General features: G+C 39.1%; 1 protein-coding gene across 1 annotated transcript; it reads left to right on the top strand.

The window, feature by feature from the left end:
• Window positions 1–200: 200 nt before the first annotated feature.
• Window positions 201–9,255, top strand: NAA11 (N-alpha-acetyltransferase 11, NatA catalytic subunit). Its single transcript, XM_069593202.2, has 2 exons — window positions 201–902; window positions 8,616–9,255. The coding sequence occupies exon 1, from the start codon at window positions 201–203 to the stop codon at window positions 888–890; it is 690 nt and encodes a 229-aa protein (XP_069449303.1). The 3' UTR covers window positions 891–902; window positions 8,616–9,255.
• The last annotated feature ends 9,021 nt before the right edge of the window (window positions 9,256–18,276 follow it).

Genomic DNA, 18,276 nt, shown 5'->3' with positions numbered 1-18,276 from the left:
CGCACTTCCGGAAGCCACACCTTAGCACCGCCCCTTCCGTCTGCTGGTCATCCCGCCTTCCCGCCACCCAGTCTCGGCACTATCCAGCTCGGCAGCTTCCTCCCTGTGGACTCAAACTCCACCGAGGCAAACAGGGTTTGGCGGCAGTAGCCTTTCTCACAGTCTCCTCCGTCAAATCCTGCTCGCTGCTTGCCGCCATCATGAACATCCGCAATGCTCGGCCAGACGACCTGATGAACATGCAACATTGCAACCTCCTTTGCCTTCCCGAGAACTACCAGATGAAATACTATTTCTACCATGGCCTTTCTTGGCCCCAGCTCTCTTACATCGCTGAGGACGAGGACGGGAAGATTGTGGGCTACGTCCTGGCCAAAATGGAGGAAGACCCAGATGATGTCCCTCACGGACACATAACCTCGCTGGCTGTGAAGCGTTCCCACCGTCGCCTGGGCCTAGCTCAGAAGCTGATGGACCAGGCCTCCCGGGCCATGATTGAGAACTTTGGCGCCAAGTACGTGTCCTTGCACGTCAGGAAGAGTAACCGGGCAGCCTTGCACCTCTATTCTAACACTCTTAACTTTCAGATTAGTGAGGTGGAACCCAGATACTATGCAGATGGAGAAGATGCTTATGCTATGAAGCGGGATCTGTCGCAGATGGCAGATGAGCTGAGGAGGCAGTTGCAGCTGAAGAAGGGCGGGTATGTGGTGCTGGGCTCCAGGGAGAACCAGGAGACCCAGGGCAGCACACTTCCTGGTTCAGAAGTGGCCTGTCAAGAGAAGAACCCAGCCACTGATGGTAGCGGGAGTGACAGCAAGGAACCCAGCGAATCCACGGAAAGCCCCGATGCCCAGGACAGTTCAGAAGACTCTGATTCCACCTCCTAGAGCCTGCTTAAGGTAAGTGTTCTCACTTCCTTGACCCAGTTCCTATCTTCCCTGAATTCCTGCACCATACTTGGGTCGCCAGATCCCATCCCATTCTAGCCCTAACGGATTTCACTGTGAAAACACCCTGTTGGCCTCGGGGAGGAGTGTAGAGTGGGTTGGGGGAAGCTCATTGCTCATTATAGGAAGTTAATAGGATTCCATGCTGAAAGTAGATTAAATTCAGTAAAAGAAACAACATTTATCCTGCCTTTTCGATATGAATTGTATTTCAGAATATGCACGTAGTTTATGAAAGAAATGTCTTCTTTATAGAATGACAGCTAATAAAAGCAGAAAGAATGTTAGAATTATAAAGTTGCCATTTTGAAACTCTTGAAACAATAGATCAGGCTGTTGTCATCAGTGACTGATGCCATTAGGTGAAAGTTGGGACAGTTTGCAATGATGGATCAAGCTAGCAACACTTGAAGTCACTGGTCAAGTGTACCATCACTATGTGCTGTGCTGTGCTCTGCTTAGTTGCTCAGTGGTGTTCAACTCTGCAACTCCATGGACTGTCCACCAGTTTCCTCTGTCCATGTGGATTCTCCAGGCGAGAATACTGAAGTGGGTTGCCATGCCCTCCTTCAGAGGATCTTCTCAACCCAGGGATTGAGCATCACTATAAGGGAGACAAATATTATGTGCCTCCTAATGCAATAAGAGGTGCACAGTGACAGCTATGAAATATTCTTGCCCAAAGAAAATATTGTGTGTCTGTATAAAATGTATCTTGAATCCAAAGAAGACCCTGGATCTAACATTTTTATTAAGAAAACAAAAAAACATAGGGACATGTTAAATTACAAACAGCCAAATCCAGAATGAGAAAATTTCTACGGAACAAATGATCTGATTTCTTCAACAAATGAATGTCATTTTTAAAAAAGAGAGGAGGAATTTATCTATTAAAACAAGTTGTAGAGATATACTAACCATATACAACTGTTATGGACAAACTAAATATAAGACATTTTGACAACTAGGCAGAACTTGAACACAGATTGTATCCTATTAAGGAATTGTTAATAATTTTGTTAAGTGAGCTAAATGATATTGTAGTATTGTTTTTAAAAGCCCTAATCTGTTAGAGATACCAGTTCAGATCTGTTGCTCAGTCGTGTCTGACTCTTTGCTACCTCGTGGACTGCAGCACGCCAGGCTTCCCTGTCCATCACCAACTCCTGGAGCTTGCTCAAACTCACATCCATCGAGTCGGTGATGCCATCCAACCATCTCGTTTTCTGTCGTCCCCTTCTCCTCCTGCCTTCAATCATTCCCAGCATCAGGGTCTTTTGTAAGGATGTATATTGAAGTAATTAGAGTTGAAATAATATGAGGCCTTGGATTTACTTCAAAATACTCCAGCAAAATGACAAAAAAAAAAAAAAAAAAAAGAAGAGGTCAGGGAGGTGGAAATAGAAAAAATAAGAATGACAACATGTAATAATTGTTGAAGTTGGGTAATGGGTACTTGGGAGGTTCATTATGCTGTTTTTCACCCTATAATGTGTGAAAATCAACATGAAAAGTCAAAGAACAAAAACGATTATTGTTCTTCATACTACCCATTAACCAGTCACTGAAAAGTAGTTTTAAAAGACTATTTAATTTCCCTTAAAGAACGTTGTAACACCTTAACGATTTGAAGGGTCGATTTAGAAGCTTTAACTTCTAGTCACCTTACCCTTACATATGAAAAAAGCAGCAACTTTCACATAACAAAGTCCAGTTATGAGTGACACACTGCATATAGTTAAATGCCATTTGATTCATTTACTCATTCATAAAAATTTATATATGCCTGGCATGAGACTTGGAGTTTGGTATACACCAGTGATTAGGACAAGCTGATGTTTACATTATATAGCATCTTATCTTTGTGGTTATCAGCTTCTCTTCAGTTGTTATACTCTACCTGAGTAAGTAAGGATCTGTGTTAAGTAATTATCCTTGCTTACTTCAGGAAAGTGAGCAAAAATAATTGGAGATTGCTTAATATCTGATATGAAAAAACAAAACTGTCACTTTAGTAGGGGAAGAGAAAATAAAGAATTGTGAGAAAATTATTGTGTGGCAGTTATAAATCTCAGGGTCCAAATTCAGCAATAACTGAAATGTTTCTTTATATTACTGTAATTGGACTTTATTTCTAAGATGAAAGAGGTGTTCCCTATACTTAGCGTCAGTATCCTTCCATGTTGGAACCTGCTGTGACATCTTCATTGGCTCCATCTAATCTTTGGTCCTTACGAGCCCCTTCTGGGTCCTTTCCAGTCAGAGGCCTCTTCAGGTCTTAGGTGTTCTCTGCCATGTTTGGGCAATTTTGGTAGCAAGGGTATTAATTTGCATAGGCTAGTTGTTCTAAAAATTAATCTCCCAATCTCAGTAACTGAAAACAATAACACACATTTTCTCACATCACGGTCCAGTATGAGTCAGCGATGTGGTAGGGATGTGGAGGGGAGAGGAAAAGAAAGGCCCTTCTCCATGAAGTCATTCAGGACTCTTATCTGCTCCTTGGCCCTGTTTAGGAATCTGGTGAAGCCTAAGGACACCTCAGAAAACTGCCTTTTCAAGGCTTGAAAATCTGTGCGATTACAAAGGAAACCAATTTTTATTAATACTGTTATCAAATTATTTTAAAATAAACCTTATTTTGTTGTTCAGACGCTAAGTTGTGTCTGACTCCCTACCACTCCATGGACTGCAGCATGCCAGGCTTCCCTGTCCTTCACTATCTCCCAGAGTTTGCTCAAATTCATGTCCATTGAGCCAGTAATGCAAGCTAACAATCTCATCCTCTGCCATCCCCTTCTCCTTTTGCCTTCCATCTTCCCCAATATCAGGGTCTTATGTTATTTATGTATTTAAAAGAAAATTGAGTGTAAGTGCTATTTGGAGATAACTCCAACAGGTGTAATGTAATATGAAAACCTGTGATTTGTATTGGTGATAAAGTTGCAAGTATTGTAACACACTACTATGCCTTAGTGTCTATATTCATAATTGAAGGAAATGCTAAATTTCAGTTGGAGGCTAGTGAAAATCCAGAATTTGTTGTTGTTGTTGTTCCAAATCCAAGTTCATGGTTCTCCCAAATTCAGTTAATGGATCCCAGGCTAAAAGCCCCTAATTACAGTGCCATTTTCTAGAATCATATGTCCTCCACTTGTTCATATACATTCAACTTGAAGATAAGGGGAAATAATACACATAGAGGTTTATCTAGGTGTTAAAAGTCAGTCTCATTTTCCTAACTACCTGCAGGGGAGATTAGATAGTGTAGTGTAGTTGTATGCCTGGGAGGAAAAGGATTGAGTTCTGGTAACCACACAGAATAGTTTCTGCAACAGTGGGAACCACCCCAGTGGTGCTCTAGACTTTGAGAAGTTCTGCTTCCATGCCTGGCCAGGAGCCTGGGGTCTCTCTGCTGCCCCCTCCCTCTCCACAGAAACTTCTGCCAGGCTATCTGAGCTGTCTGCTTAGTCACATGACACACATGTCTTTTGCACAAACCTTGGCATGGGAAACTGGGACCCTGCCACCTTGCTGCCTTTATCCTCTGGTTAAAGCCTGGAAGAATTGACCCCTCTACATGGAAATCCCCTGAATTGTCTAAGGCTGCAGTTACCATCCCTCACCTTTATCCCATTCAGCAGGGGTTGATTAGGACATACACTTAGCTGCCTGGTTGGGAAAAGACTTCTGTGAGAAAAGGAAGAATAGAGACAAAAATTAAAAGGTTAATACAACGAAAGTATTATCCAGCCACAGTTGTGGCATTCCCCCTGTGGAACTGGAGTTAAAATACCTACAGAAGAAAGTCCTGAAAGAAATAACTTTTCATTTTTCCTTATCTTCTTTTGGGTCTGGGCAATGGAGACAAAGTTAGAAGATTTAGAAGTGATGGTGAATAGGGTAGCTGGTGAAGGAGACTGGATGTCTTCCTCTACAAAATGGTAATAAAAGTCACTGATAACACTGTGAGAACACTGTGTCAGAGGTAGTGTTGTAGGGACTACTTGTGAATTGTCTCACTTAATCCTCCTAAAATCCCTCTAAAGGAGGTACCCAGGTAGTGCTAGTTGTAAAGAACCTGCCTGCAAATGCAGGAGACATAAGAGACGCAGGTTCGATCCCTGGGTTGGGCAGATCCCCTGGAGGAGGAAACGGCAAACCACTCCAGCATTCTTGCCTGGAGAATCCATCCCACAGACAGCGAGGCCTGGCGGCCTAAATCCATAGAGTCACACAGAGTCAGACATGACTGAAGTGACTTAGCACACACACACACACACACACACACGTGCAAAATGCATTGCTCCATTTTACAGATGAGAAGTGCCTGTCATTCAGACAGTAAGTGGAAAACAGGGATGCAAACTCAGATGATGGGACTCCACCAGGGTGAAGATTAAGTGGACAATGCCTGAAAATTGCTTAGCACAATGCTTCACACACAGTTATTTGTTCTGTAAAGTTTTGCTTTTAAACTGCAGTGATAGTAACCATCCAGCCTCTTTTTCCTCTCCACAGTAATCAAGTGATAGAATGTTGTGTATGAGCAGCAACAGTTTGCAGCCTTGGAAGGGAGATGCATCTTAATGATTAAAATAGCTCTCACTGACAAGCTGAATGTCAAAGCATTCAGCTGAATCAATGCTCGTCAACAGCAGAGTTTCTAAGGAGCCATAGCAATGAAGACAGGTCAGTTCAAAACACGCTAGTTAAGGCAGGAATGCCGTCAAAGTGATGCTCCTGACAAGAAATATGTGGATGATTAATAACAAAAAGGAAAAAATTGCAGAATCTTAGAATTTTCCATTGAGCTGGCAATATTGAGTTAACCAAGGTTACTTGAGCGACTCTCCCTTTCTGGTCTATCCTTTCTGTCGCTAAGCTGTCATCCTAACAGAAAGTTGTTAAATGTTCACATGAGCATTCACTGAAATAGACTGTTCTTAATTTTACCAGACAACTAATTATAACTGGAATGATATCATGAAATATGGAAGAAAGTTAGAGACTGACAGGTCTGGTAAATTCCTAGTATAACCTTACCCCAGATATGCCAGAAACCATAGATTTCAAATGCTGCTGTACTGTATGAAGATAAAGAGGGGAGGGGGGTGAGAAGAGATAAAATATTGTTTTGAAATACTAATCAGATAGATATCATTTGTTGAATTATTTATAATCTCTAACAATGTCACTTTTCAGTCACGGTGCCATATATATATTTAGGATGACTGAAATACCAACTTTGTTAGAGGTAACTGATAAAAGCAGAGGCTTTTCCTAAATGTTATACTCTTTTCATGCTAAGGAGCTCTATGGTGGAAAAGGTAAGGAAGAGACGATAATAACAGTTATTCTGTGAATGGCTGTGGCTCAGAGAGCCTTCTTGAAATATTCTGCGGTGCTGTTTCTAAGACTGAAATCCTCAGACTACCATAGGATTTTTTTTTAAGTTCCAAGGCATAAAATTCTGTTTTGTTCTCTAAAAGTCATGTCAACAATTAACATATTTCTCAGGCTGCCATTGCCTGTCTTTAAGGAATCCTAGTAGTGTAAGAATTTGAACTTAATAAGCTAATAAGTTAAGGACTAATAATATTCATATTTTATCTTAATGTCTTAATTGTATCAAGCAATATTTACCAAGAAAGCTAAAAGAACTTATAGAATTGTTTTTTATATAACTTCTTTTGCATGCCTCTTTTAACAGTGTTTGAAACAAATTATAAAAGATAATGATGATAGACTTTCTGGCCTATTCTCCCACATCTTCCATGACAGCAAATACACTTTTTTTTCAAAAATAACATTTTGTATTATATGCCTCTGCCTATCCTGCTTGATTCACTGTTGTTATTCTGGGAACTGAACTTCTCTATAATTACGATTTTGGCTTTTCTAAAATTGTGATTTTGTACAAAAATGGTTTTTAACTGGCCTGTGCCTAATAGCTTTTATCTTACTACTTCTGTGTGCATCTGATAGATGGGAAAACAATGCATCTTTACAATTTTAAGGTTGTGTGGTTGTTTTATTTGCAGCTACTCAGTAATGGGAAGCAATACTCCACTAGCTTTTCTTTAACTTATATATTCCATTCACATATCACACAAACCTTTCTACCTTATTAAGTATAGGGCCCATGTCCCAGTTTCTTAGACTCCAAAATTACTGCAGACAGTGACTGCAGCCAAGAAATTAAAAGACGCTTGCTTCTTGGGAAAAAAGCTATGACAAACCTAGGCAGCGTATTAAAAAGTAGAAGTATCACTTTGCTGACAAATAGTCAAAGCTCTGGTTTTTCCAGTAGTCATGTACGGATGTGAGAATTAGACTGTAAAGAAGGCTGAGTGCCATAGAATTGATGCTTTCAAACTGTGGTGCTGGAAAAGGCTCTTTAGAGTCCCTTGGACTGCATGGAGATCAAGCCAGTCAATCCTAAAGGGAATCAACCCTGAATATTCATTGGAAGAACTGATGCTGAAGCTCCAATACTTTGGCTACCTGTTACAAAGAACCAACTCTTCGGGAAAGACCCTCATGATTGGAAAGATTGAAGGCAGAAGGAGAAGGGGATGAGATGGTTGGATGGCATCACTGACTCAGTGGACTTGAGTTTGAGCAAATACCAGGACATAGTGAAGGACAGGGAAGCCTGGCATGCTGCAGTCCATGGAACTGCAAAGAGCCAGAAATTACTTAGCAACTGAACAACAACCACCATGTCTCATTTATCTTCATTTCCTTAACTCCTGACACGTTATTCCTTCATTGTAAGTTCTCAGTATATAGTCATTGAAAGGAGGGAAGGACTCTTCCAAATTACCAATGTAGAATTTAAAAATGGAAAGGAGAGAAAATGTACTTAAGGCACTACTTCCTATTACCTATTGTAATTAGAATGCTTTTAAGTTATGAATAAAGAAACATAATGGGTAGTTTGGTTTCATATCCAGGTCTCACAGAAAGAAAATATGACTTCTAGAATTGGACGCATTACATCTAGCTTATCAAGAGCTAAAAAGCCTTTTCATTTCATTTGAGTTGAGATAAATTTCCTTTTTCTCTCTCTCTCTCTTTTTATTTTTGAGATAAATTTCTTTTTGAGTGGAGTAGGATGGGGTAGAATTTGAAGACGGCAAGCAAAAGTGTCATAGTTTCTTTAGGTTTAAAACAAGATCTTTGGGGTAGATCTCAGCCTTTCATTGTTCTCCCCACTCCTCTTTCTCCTGGAAGAAATGGCTTTTCGATTTGGTTCAGTCGGTCAGTTGTCTCTGACTCTTTGCCACCCCATGGACTGCAGCACGCTAGGCCTCCCTGTCCATCACCAACTCCCGGAGTTTACCCAAAACTCAGGTCCATTGAGTCGGTGATTCCATCCAACTGTCTCAACCTCTGTCATCCCCTTCTCCTAACTTAGATGTCAAGAAAAGTTCATGTGTCTTCACCACAGAGAGGGGAGAGAGCCTCAGATTTACGTGTGGCTCTTTGTGCTGTCATCTGAATTCTCACTGGCTCCCAGGGAGATATAGCGAGTCTAAACTGGCTATTAGTGCCTTGTTGATCTGCTGCCAGAATCTGTTATTGGTTAAACCCAGATTTTATTCTCTCAGAGTCTATTGCCCTCCTTTACTCACTTGCTCTCTTTTCACTTCTCAACAGCATTGCAGGTCCTCGTGTCTCAACCATATCTGCTCTCTGAGTCCTGGCTTATCCCGTGAACTCTGTAGCATCTGCTCGGGGGTCATCTCAGGCCAACCCCAATGGCTTCTCACTCTCAACCTTCCACATACCCCACCAGGATCATGACGGAATACGTGGACACAAGAGCCTGCTGTGCAAGTGCCAAGGAAGTTTGAGGCCTGCCATCACCGAACCTTTCCTGGCCTGCTCACATCATTCCTGCCATTTTATTGTGTTTGTAGTAGTCCTTTGTTGGGTGTGGTTGACTTGTAAGGTTGTCCCTTTGTAAGATACAGAACAGGAAATGGGGAAAACTCCCAAAGCTCCCAGGCTTTTAGTTTTTGCCATTGTTTCTCTGGGTTTTCATTCTTGAGGGGGTAGTCAGGACCATCAAGTCAGACCTCATGCCCCCTTCCTCTTCCTTTTTCACCTCTTGTGGTAGAAGTATTCTGTTTCCTCTTCCTTTCTCCAGGAACCTGTCCGCTCTCATGTCCTCTCCTTTCTTGAAGAAGTATTCTCCTCCTTCCCAGTGGGAGGAAGTGGTAAGGGCTTCTATTATGCAATCAGAACTTGGAGATTTTAAGAAAAGGACAACCAGTAATTAAATTGGAATATCTAATCTGCTTGTTTGTGTCTTTTTTTTTGGTTAGTGACATAACTTGGCTGTTTATTGAGAACCTATAATGTTTAGGTACAGTGCTAGGGCCTTTATTACCAGTATATTTAATCCTCTCAGCAATTAGGGGAGGTTAAGTATTGTTATCCCTATTTTATAGATGGGGAACCTGAAGCTCAAAGAGGCGAAGTAAATATCTAGGACCTGAACTCAAGATATTTGAATTCAAAGCCAAAATTCCTTTCACTTTCCTCTTGCTCCTTTTTGCATTTTATTTACAAAAGTGTGAAAACAATAGCAAAAAAAGGGAGAATTGAGTTATAAAATGTGTTGACAGGTGACAACTATATGTCTTTTATAAATATTTATATAACCCACTATTATAATCCTGTTTACTGTTTTCCCCAGTAAAAATAAGTAAAGGCAAAACATTTTAACCACTTTTGACAAAGTGCAGCAGAGGTCACCAGATAAAATCGTTATCATTCCTTAATGTTTTTCTATTCACTGAATGTGAATTACCATAGCATGTGATTTTTCTCATGTTTAAATTTTTATGAAAACTAGTGTGTATCGTTTAAAGTTAAAGCCTTGACATTAAGCATCCGATGACGAGAGAAATCTGTTCTCTGTAGTCATCATCAGCCCTCCTAAGCTCTTCTTACAAATCTACTCTAAGAATGCACTCTAAGAATGCCTGCCTAATAGGAAATGATCGCCTGAGGCAGACATAAAAGTTTTTTCCTACATGAGGGTTTGACATTACAAACCTCTCATCCATCTTTCCATCTTTACTGTTTTTCTTTTTAATTTTCTCTCCCAACTCTAAAACTATTTTATTTCTTCCTCTCAAGCATGTATTTATCTCTTTATTTTTAAATTTTACAGCTTTCTAACATCTGTCTCTAGGGCAGCATAATCTTACTGGTGAAATATTCCATGTTTTCCTTGAGCCCTTGTCAATATGTCTTCGTGTTAACAGCTTAGCAGATGGAGAAACAGAAGGAGTAGCCTCAGCTTACCTGAATGATTTCTCTCCGGCACCCAGCACATGACTTTCTCTACTAACTTGATGATAGGAACTGGAGTAATTGGAAGATAAGAAATGATGCCTGACTCTTGCAGTGTTGTTTACTAAAACTATTGGCAGCTTTTTTACATTACTGTTAGATCCTTTTTCTCAGTCTCTATACCGGGAGAAGACAGAATTATAGCAACCTACCTGGTTTGCACTGTGACTACTTAGATAATGAAAGTAAAATAATAATAACTAATATTGCTTTGGACATAAATTAGCACATACCCAGGTGGTTCCAGGGTAATCACCATGATTTAGCAGGAGCAATAGCTTTCTGCAACAGAAAATGTGGGAGCCTGTGATACTGCTTTATGTAATAGCATTGTTCTTTTTACATGGGGCTTATTGTTGTTATTAAATGGGCTGACTGCTTTTTACTTAAGTATTGGGTTAGCCAAAACTTCATTTGGGTTTTTCCACAAGATGTGGAAAAACCCAAGTGTTTTTGGCCAACCCAATACAAACCGAGAGACCAAAGCAGGACTTTGAAACAAGGATGTAGGAGAGTCAGTGGTGAACACCCCTGGACTAGCTGTAGGAAATGACCCACACCCACTCCTGTACTTGCTGCTTTAAAGAAACTATCTGGGTAGGCTCAGGTCTGTGAGCATATTGTTCAGAAACACGAATCATTAAGATGCAGGGTTTTCTCTGGCTAATAGAAACTTGTGAATGAAGTCTGTGAGTTACCTAGTTGGAATCTGTGTGTTTTCTCTTTGGAGATAAGAATAAGGAACCGAAAATGACTGAAACAATAATGGGGAAGTAGACATGCGGGAGGAACAGAGAGGGATGCTGGAAGTTAGTCCAAAGCTGGGTAAACTAGAAAAAGGATAAGCACTCTGAAATAGCTGAAAGAAAGTTTTCTCAAGCTTCTACATGCAGATGGGTCATTTGGGGACCATGTTAAAATGCAGGTTTTGTTTCAGTAAGTGGCGAGGGGTGGTGGGGATGCTGAGTGTCTGCATTTCTAACTAGCTCCTGGACAATGGGCAATGCTGATGTTGCTGATCTAGGTATCACACCTTGACTTGTAGATGTCTTTAACAGTTATCTCAAGACATGGAACTAGTCCAGAATACCTATGACTGGCCTATAGGTTGGTTTGTATTAGACCCCAAATAATTTAGAATCTCATTCTTAAATACACATGCAAATCCTGTTTGTCTTAGGAATTTTGTCATATGAGGTTGATGACTTAATGATTTTAATAAAAATTCCAAACCTGTTTCATCGAAATGTGTAAAGCAAAATTTATATATACAGTATATGAGATATAGTGATAATAGACATCTTCTATTATATTAGAAGGTAGGCTCAGCAGGTAAAGAATCTGCCTGCAATGTGGGAGACATGGGTTCGATCCCTAGGTTGGGAAGATTCCCTGAAGAAGGGAACAGCTAACCCACTCCAGTATTCTGACCTGGAAAATTCCATGGACTGTATAGTTCATGGGGTCACAAACGGTCTCACAGAGACTGAGCAACTTTCACTTTCTTTGATATGTTAATATTTCCTTCCTCATCTTTGACTTCCAAACAAGTGAATGGGTAGATGAGATTTTTGAACTGTCACTCAATTTTTTTTGTTTGCTGCTCCATAGATTACTCCAGACACTAAGAATGTTTCCCATGCTGATATTTGAACATGAACACATGAAAAAAAATAAAGAGTATGAGATCTTTATGTGGGTTGAAGTCGTATGGGAAACAATTTCAAGAAAAAATTTCTCATCCAGGGATAAGAATTTCTAGCCCAGGTTTTCTCAAAGTACAGTTCATCAAAGTTACCCAGGTACCATGTTGAAAATGCAGTTTCTTTGACCCCAGCTCAGATTTACAAAACAGATTGTATTTTTAACAAGCCTCCAGGTGAATGTTTTGTATGCTGCCATCTGAAAATCACTGATTAGTAAGACACTGAATTCATCATGAAGATAATTTGAAGAGCAATTTTCCCATGGTGACACTCTCCAAATTTAAGTTAATTTGTTCAAAGAAGCATTTTGCTGTTGTCTGTGTTATTACTTGCCTGCCCATCCTTTCCCCAGTCCTCCCACATCAGTGTCCCCTCCCTTCTCCTAGTTTTATCCTTGTTTTTTGTCTCCAAGCCAACAATACCTGTAGTTTGGCAGTAGTGGCATATAGCACAGACGTGCAGAGTCAGAATACTCACAAATACTCTCGCTGAAATTGTCTTAATTATTTTCCAGAACAAGAAGCTAAAATACTGCAACGTCCAGTTACGAGTCAGATACCAGACCAGTCTGGAATCACAGGCTCTTCTACTTCTGTGTCATTCATTCCTCATAGCCCTTCATCATCTGGGTGTTCTGAGAACTGTTATTAACAGTACTCGGCCAAAAGCCTGATGAAACAGACCAAGTGACTTATCACAGCCCTTCTTAATACTTTTTCCTAAACATGAATGCTTCTTTGAAATCTTAAAAGACACAGATCATTTCCTTGAGGCACGCTTGAAAGGTTATTTAAACAGCTTGTTCCCTTATATGGATATAAAGATTAAATTTTGTGAAGTACTGCAAAAAAAAAGAAAGTCCTTTCATTATAAATCATACATATATTGCTTTCACACCAAAGTTAAGCTAGATTTTGTGTAAGGTCATCACCTCAACTGCATATTTTAAGACCTTACTTAGAGAACACAGTCCTTAGCAAGTAATTGTCACAAGAAGTGACAGAGTGAGAAATCACAGACCTGAGTCCAAAGGCTTAAATTTTAGTCCTAGTTTGGCTTATTACTACCTGGATATCCTCTGGCATGTCAATTTTCTCATATATAAAATAGAGACATAACTTTCATATCCTCTGGGTTATTGTGTAATGAGGTATTATAGGAAAAACTGCACTGCAATTTGTAAGAAGATGTGTAAATGTTATTACTAACGTTTTTTACTTTCAGAGATTTTTATCCTCAAATTCAAACTGGTGCGAAATATTGATAATTTTCCTCTCTAGCCATCTAGAAAAAAAAAATCAGCATTTCTGCAGTGATGACTGTGTGCATGTGTGTGAATATTTTAAGAAATGAAGTATGACAAAGGGAGTGAATTCCTATAAATGTAGCAAGTCAAATTTCTACATATTCATTTAAAAGGAAAAGAAGCTTAATAAAGTTGTTTATCTCTTGCTCTTTATGACCTAAGCATTCATATGTAATAAGATTTTTTGTGTGAATCAAATTGTACTTGTTTTCCCATTTGCATGGTTTTGAGTAAAGGAGACTTAAAAAAAAAAATCACCACAGTGTTCACATATTCAAAATCTTAAGTAAACTATGGTGATACATTAGGGCAAGCATCTAAATCTGGCTACTTTTCTAAAACATCACCAGAGCCAAAAGCTGTGTTAAGTCCCAAGGTTCATACTTTCATTACTGAAAGAAGGTACAAAAGGTAAAGTTTGTTAAATAACAGATGTTGTAAAGAATCTTGGAAAATTATGGGCTCCCTCATATAAAGAGCCTTCTAGGAAATAAATGTTTCTATTGTTCCTTTGGTATTCAAGACAGTTTTGTGCCTTGGTATATGTGCTGTGCTTAGTTGCTCAGTCATGTCCAGCTCTTTGCAACTCCATGGACTGTAGCTCATCTGTCCATGGGGATTCTTCAGGCAAGAATACTGGAATGGTTTGCCATACCCTCCTCCAGGGTGGGGTCTTTCCAACCCAGGGATCGAACCCAGGTCTCCTGCATTGCAGGCGGATTCTGCATCTGAGCCACCAGGGAAGCCTTGGTAAGTATGCCCTAGTTAGTAAGATTCTCAGTTAGTTAGAGGTATGCCTTTCTTTTAAAAGTGGCAAAACAGTTAGTATGAAGGGAAGTTGAGAAAAGAACCAACACCACACAAGGGTTTTTAGGCAGATCAGCCTAGGAAGATGTACATTTGGAAACTGATAACAGATTTTGAGTCCCTTAAAATTACTCAGTGCCTGTGTATCCCTTATAAAGTGCTAAAGGATGAAAAGCGATGATCCATGATATATTTTCTACCACTTCATATATGTTCATTAATTTTATTCTCTTCTTTATATTGGGGAGTCAGAGGGAGCAGAGTGGGTAGATTAATTTGTATCCAGTAAGTTTTTTTGTTACTGAAACTTACACAGTGAAAGGAGGGAGGTTCAGAATAAATGGACACCCTGAATAAAGAAAGAAGGCTGTATTTATAATTTAAAATTATGTATACCAGTACAATTCTGATTCTAAAATATCTTGGTCAGTCATGTGAAAATATAGGTTCCTGTCTTTGATGAGAAAAAAATAGAGAGGGCTTATCACAGAATGTACAGCTTTTAGAATCACTGTGTCATTCATGGCTTATCCCTCAGAATTCAAACTTTATAAGTTATAAACATTTTCCAGTATACGGTACACCCTGTCTCATGTCAGAGTGCTAGGATAATCCAAGGGCATAAATGAATTTTCACTTTTCCACCCTGAATTATTCTTTCATCCCTCATACCCAGTATTCTATTATTCTTTCCTGGCTTAAATTCCACCCTTAAGCGACGCTGAAATTCCTTCAAAATAACCTATACCTATATCACTTTTTAAATTCCTTTGCCCCTTTGCCCCTTCTGTCCCCACTTCCCATAGATAGATTGATAAATAGATCCTACATCATGGCTGGTAATAAGCATTTTTAAGAATTCACATGAAATTATTTATCACTGGCAGGCTTGCACCTCTAAAGAATATTTATATTTAATACAAATGAATCTGGTAGGATAAACCTGCTTCACTGATACTCTCATCTTATCTACTGGAAGATCTAAACTGGAGCTCCACTGGGTGGCCTGCCACCTTGGGCCACAGTTTTTGTTTTAAAAAGGAAGAATGCATTTCTTACCTATGAGCAAGTGAAGTACTAAGAAGCAATGTTTTTTTATGACCTGAAGCTTTCTTTTATGCATCTTTCCTTCAATTCTTTTTTTCTCCCACATCTTCAACTATCTTAATGTCCCAATTTATACATCTATAAAATAGGAATCATTGAAGGGTTGCTATAAGGACTACAAAGTCATTACAAGGGTTAAGTAAAAAATTCATCCAGGTACCCACCCATCCAGGTGCACAGTAAATATTGGTACCAGTTACTTCTCTTCTAATTTGTGCATAAATATTTGAATAAAGCCTTAATTCTAATATAGGACTTTACATTTGAGTATCGTTTTATGCAAAAAATTATTTAGTGATCATAAGCTGTTTCTGTCTTCCAGTGTCTTCTCCATTCTCTTCTGATTTACCTCTAAGTGTGCCCAGGCAATAGCAGATGCTCAAGGCATTAATGAACCAAGTGAAAGGATTCACAGGTGAGGAATAACTGAGCCAATGAAGATTATACAGAACCCTGTGCTGTGCTGTATCTGACTCTCTGACCCCATGGACTGTAGCCTGCCAGGCTCCTCTGTGCATGGGGATTCTCCAGGCAAGAATACTGGAGTGAGTTGCCATGCCCTCCTCCAGGGGATCTTCCCAACCCAGGGATCAAACCCAGGTCTCACGCATTGAGGGCAGATTCTTTCCCCTCTGAGCCATCCGGGAAGTCCAAGAATACTGGAGTGGGTAGCCTATCCCTTCTCCAGGGTATCTTCCTGACCCAGGTATTGAACCAAGGTCTCCTGCATTGCAGGTGGATTCTTTCCCCGCTGAGCTACCAGGGAAGCCCCACTTTATATCAAATAATGGTAAGACAAGGACCCTTTGCAATCAAAGAATAAATGTTATTTTAAGGAGAACTACTCTAGTGCAGTTCTATGTCAATAGTAAAGTATTTCTATTTTCCCTCTATTTTCAAATCTGAAAGCCAGGTAATATTATCCTAATATTTCTTTGCCCAAAAGGTAAAATAAGAGGTGCAAATAACTGAGAACACTTAGCAAATCCCTCAGTATGTGTTTCTCCAAATATAACAACCAAAATTCATTAAAAGTAAGAAAGCATGATCATTGGTGAAAACCAGGACATTGCATACCTAGTTTTCACTTTGCAAATAAAACTAAAATGATATGTGAAATGTTTTTTGAAATACCACAGCAAAATGTGATTTTCATAAGTGTTTATGCTTTTGGAAAAGGAAAAAAATGACTACCATTTCATTCTTTGTGCAGAATAGTCTGTTCTATTTAAAAAAAATAAATAAATGAGCAGTAATCTCCAAGAAATCATCTTGACCAGCATTAATGACTAGTGTGATAGTTAACAGCCCGAGGCATAGCCAGAGGCCATTAAGGCTCTTGGGGGGAAAAAAGGTTGGGGGATTGTGGTTTACCAGTAATTAACCATAGTTATGAAGCAAAACTTCCTAAGAAAAGAGATTAAAGTTTCTCTGCTTATTCTATCTTTTCATATACCCCTCCCCCACCGTTTTTCATAAACAGGAAAAGAGGATGCTGCCATCATTTCACAAACCAGGTTGGATTGGAAATAATTCATTTAATGAAACAGGGACACTCAGGGGACCAATTAATGCCTTTTCAAGCTTAGGCTAGACAACTATAAGAGCCACTTTAAAAAAAAAAAAAAAACTCAGCCTAACACATTAGTTGATTGTTGGTGAACTGAAACTCAATCATCAGATCATAAGGATTTTTGGGGGGAGCTTTTTTTTTCCAGTTTTTAATCTTATCTCAATAAAGGTAAATACATAAGGATTATAAATAAACAAATCTGAAGTAATATAGATTGGGGGGAACCTCAAGAGGGTCAGGAGATAATGAAGATTATACCTCAATATTGGGATTATGATGTTAGTTCTTTATTTCAATAAAAGTGGATAGAGATCTTTCATATCAGGGACAGGGCTTAGCTGTAAGGACAAAGTAATCTTCTGGGAATTATGCATACAGGCTTGACATCATTTTTATTGGATGGCTGATGAACTGGAAAACTCCAGGATAGCCAGGCTTTAATTTGTAATCTTAATTTTCATATAAATCGGTACATTTCAGGGGGAGGGAGTGGGGGATGTGGGGACTTTGATGCTTGCTGGCCTGATGGTAATAAGACAGCGCTGGAGCAGTACAGCGGGCTGCAGTACTAATTCATTCAGTATCTGATTCTGTCTTTTCCTCTATCCATCTGTCTTCCATCTTTACATCTATCATTTAAAGAAATTTACAGCCTGCAAATACCAGAGAAGCTAATGTTAGTGCAATCTTCCCTCCACGTTCTCTTGGAATGATCTATAGTAATCTACTTATCATAGACATGCACACTATAATGTACAATAATTTAATCTTCAGCCAGGAAAATGACTGCTATTGTTTTCCAAGCATGCATTAATAAGGTGTTTTTTTCCCCCTTCTTTTTAACTTTTTTAAAGGCTACAGGGCATGAGAGAACACTAGTTTCCCTTCATAAAACAATTATCTTGGTGTCTCTCATATATACTTTCTTATCCACAGGATCACACAGGGGCAAGGTTATCAAACTGGAACGTACTGCTGATTTATTTGGTGGTCACAAAGAAACTGGACCCATACATTTCCAATATAGAATGCAGATGCTTTTCACATTGTAAAAGAAGTAAGAGCTCTTGTATTGAATATGTTAGCAATATATCAATATATATCTTAGCAATATATCAATAAAATTAAATTTTCTTTCTAGACTGTCCTAGTCTTTAACATCATAAGTAAAACTGAATCTTCATGCAAAATTATAATCAAAGACTATGAGCTGAATTGATCATAGAAAACAAGTAATACACAGAGGGGAAATTGTTTGTTCATAAGCACACTTTTTTTTTCTCTCATTTCAAGTAATGTTTCTACAGTTTTTCTTTTCCGTTTAAAATTTGTAAGTTGTCCTTTTGTTATTTTGTTATAGTTCTACAGCTACTTTACTTCCTGGTCCAAAAATAATATGCCTTGACATTCACCACTTTCTTTCTACATACCTTGCCTCCTTTTGCAGAAATGCTG

Source organism: Ovis canadensis, chromosome 6 (genome assembly GCF_042477335.2).
Source record: "Ovis canadensis isolate MfBH-ARS-UI-01 breed Bighorn chromosome 6, ARS-UI_OviCan_v2, whole genome shotgun sequence".
NCBI classification, from domain to species: domain Eukaryota; kingdom Metazoa; phylum Chordata; class Mammalia; order Artiodactyla; family Bovidae; genus Ovis; species Ovis canadensis.
Note: the sequence above shows the minus strand (reverse complement) of the source record. Positions and strands in the feature narration are given on the sequence as shown.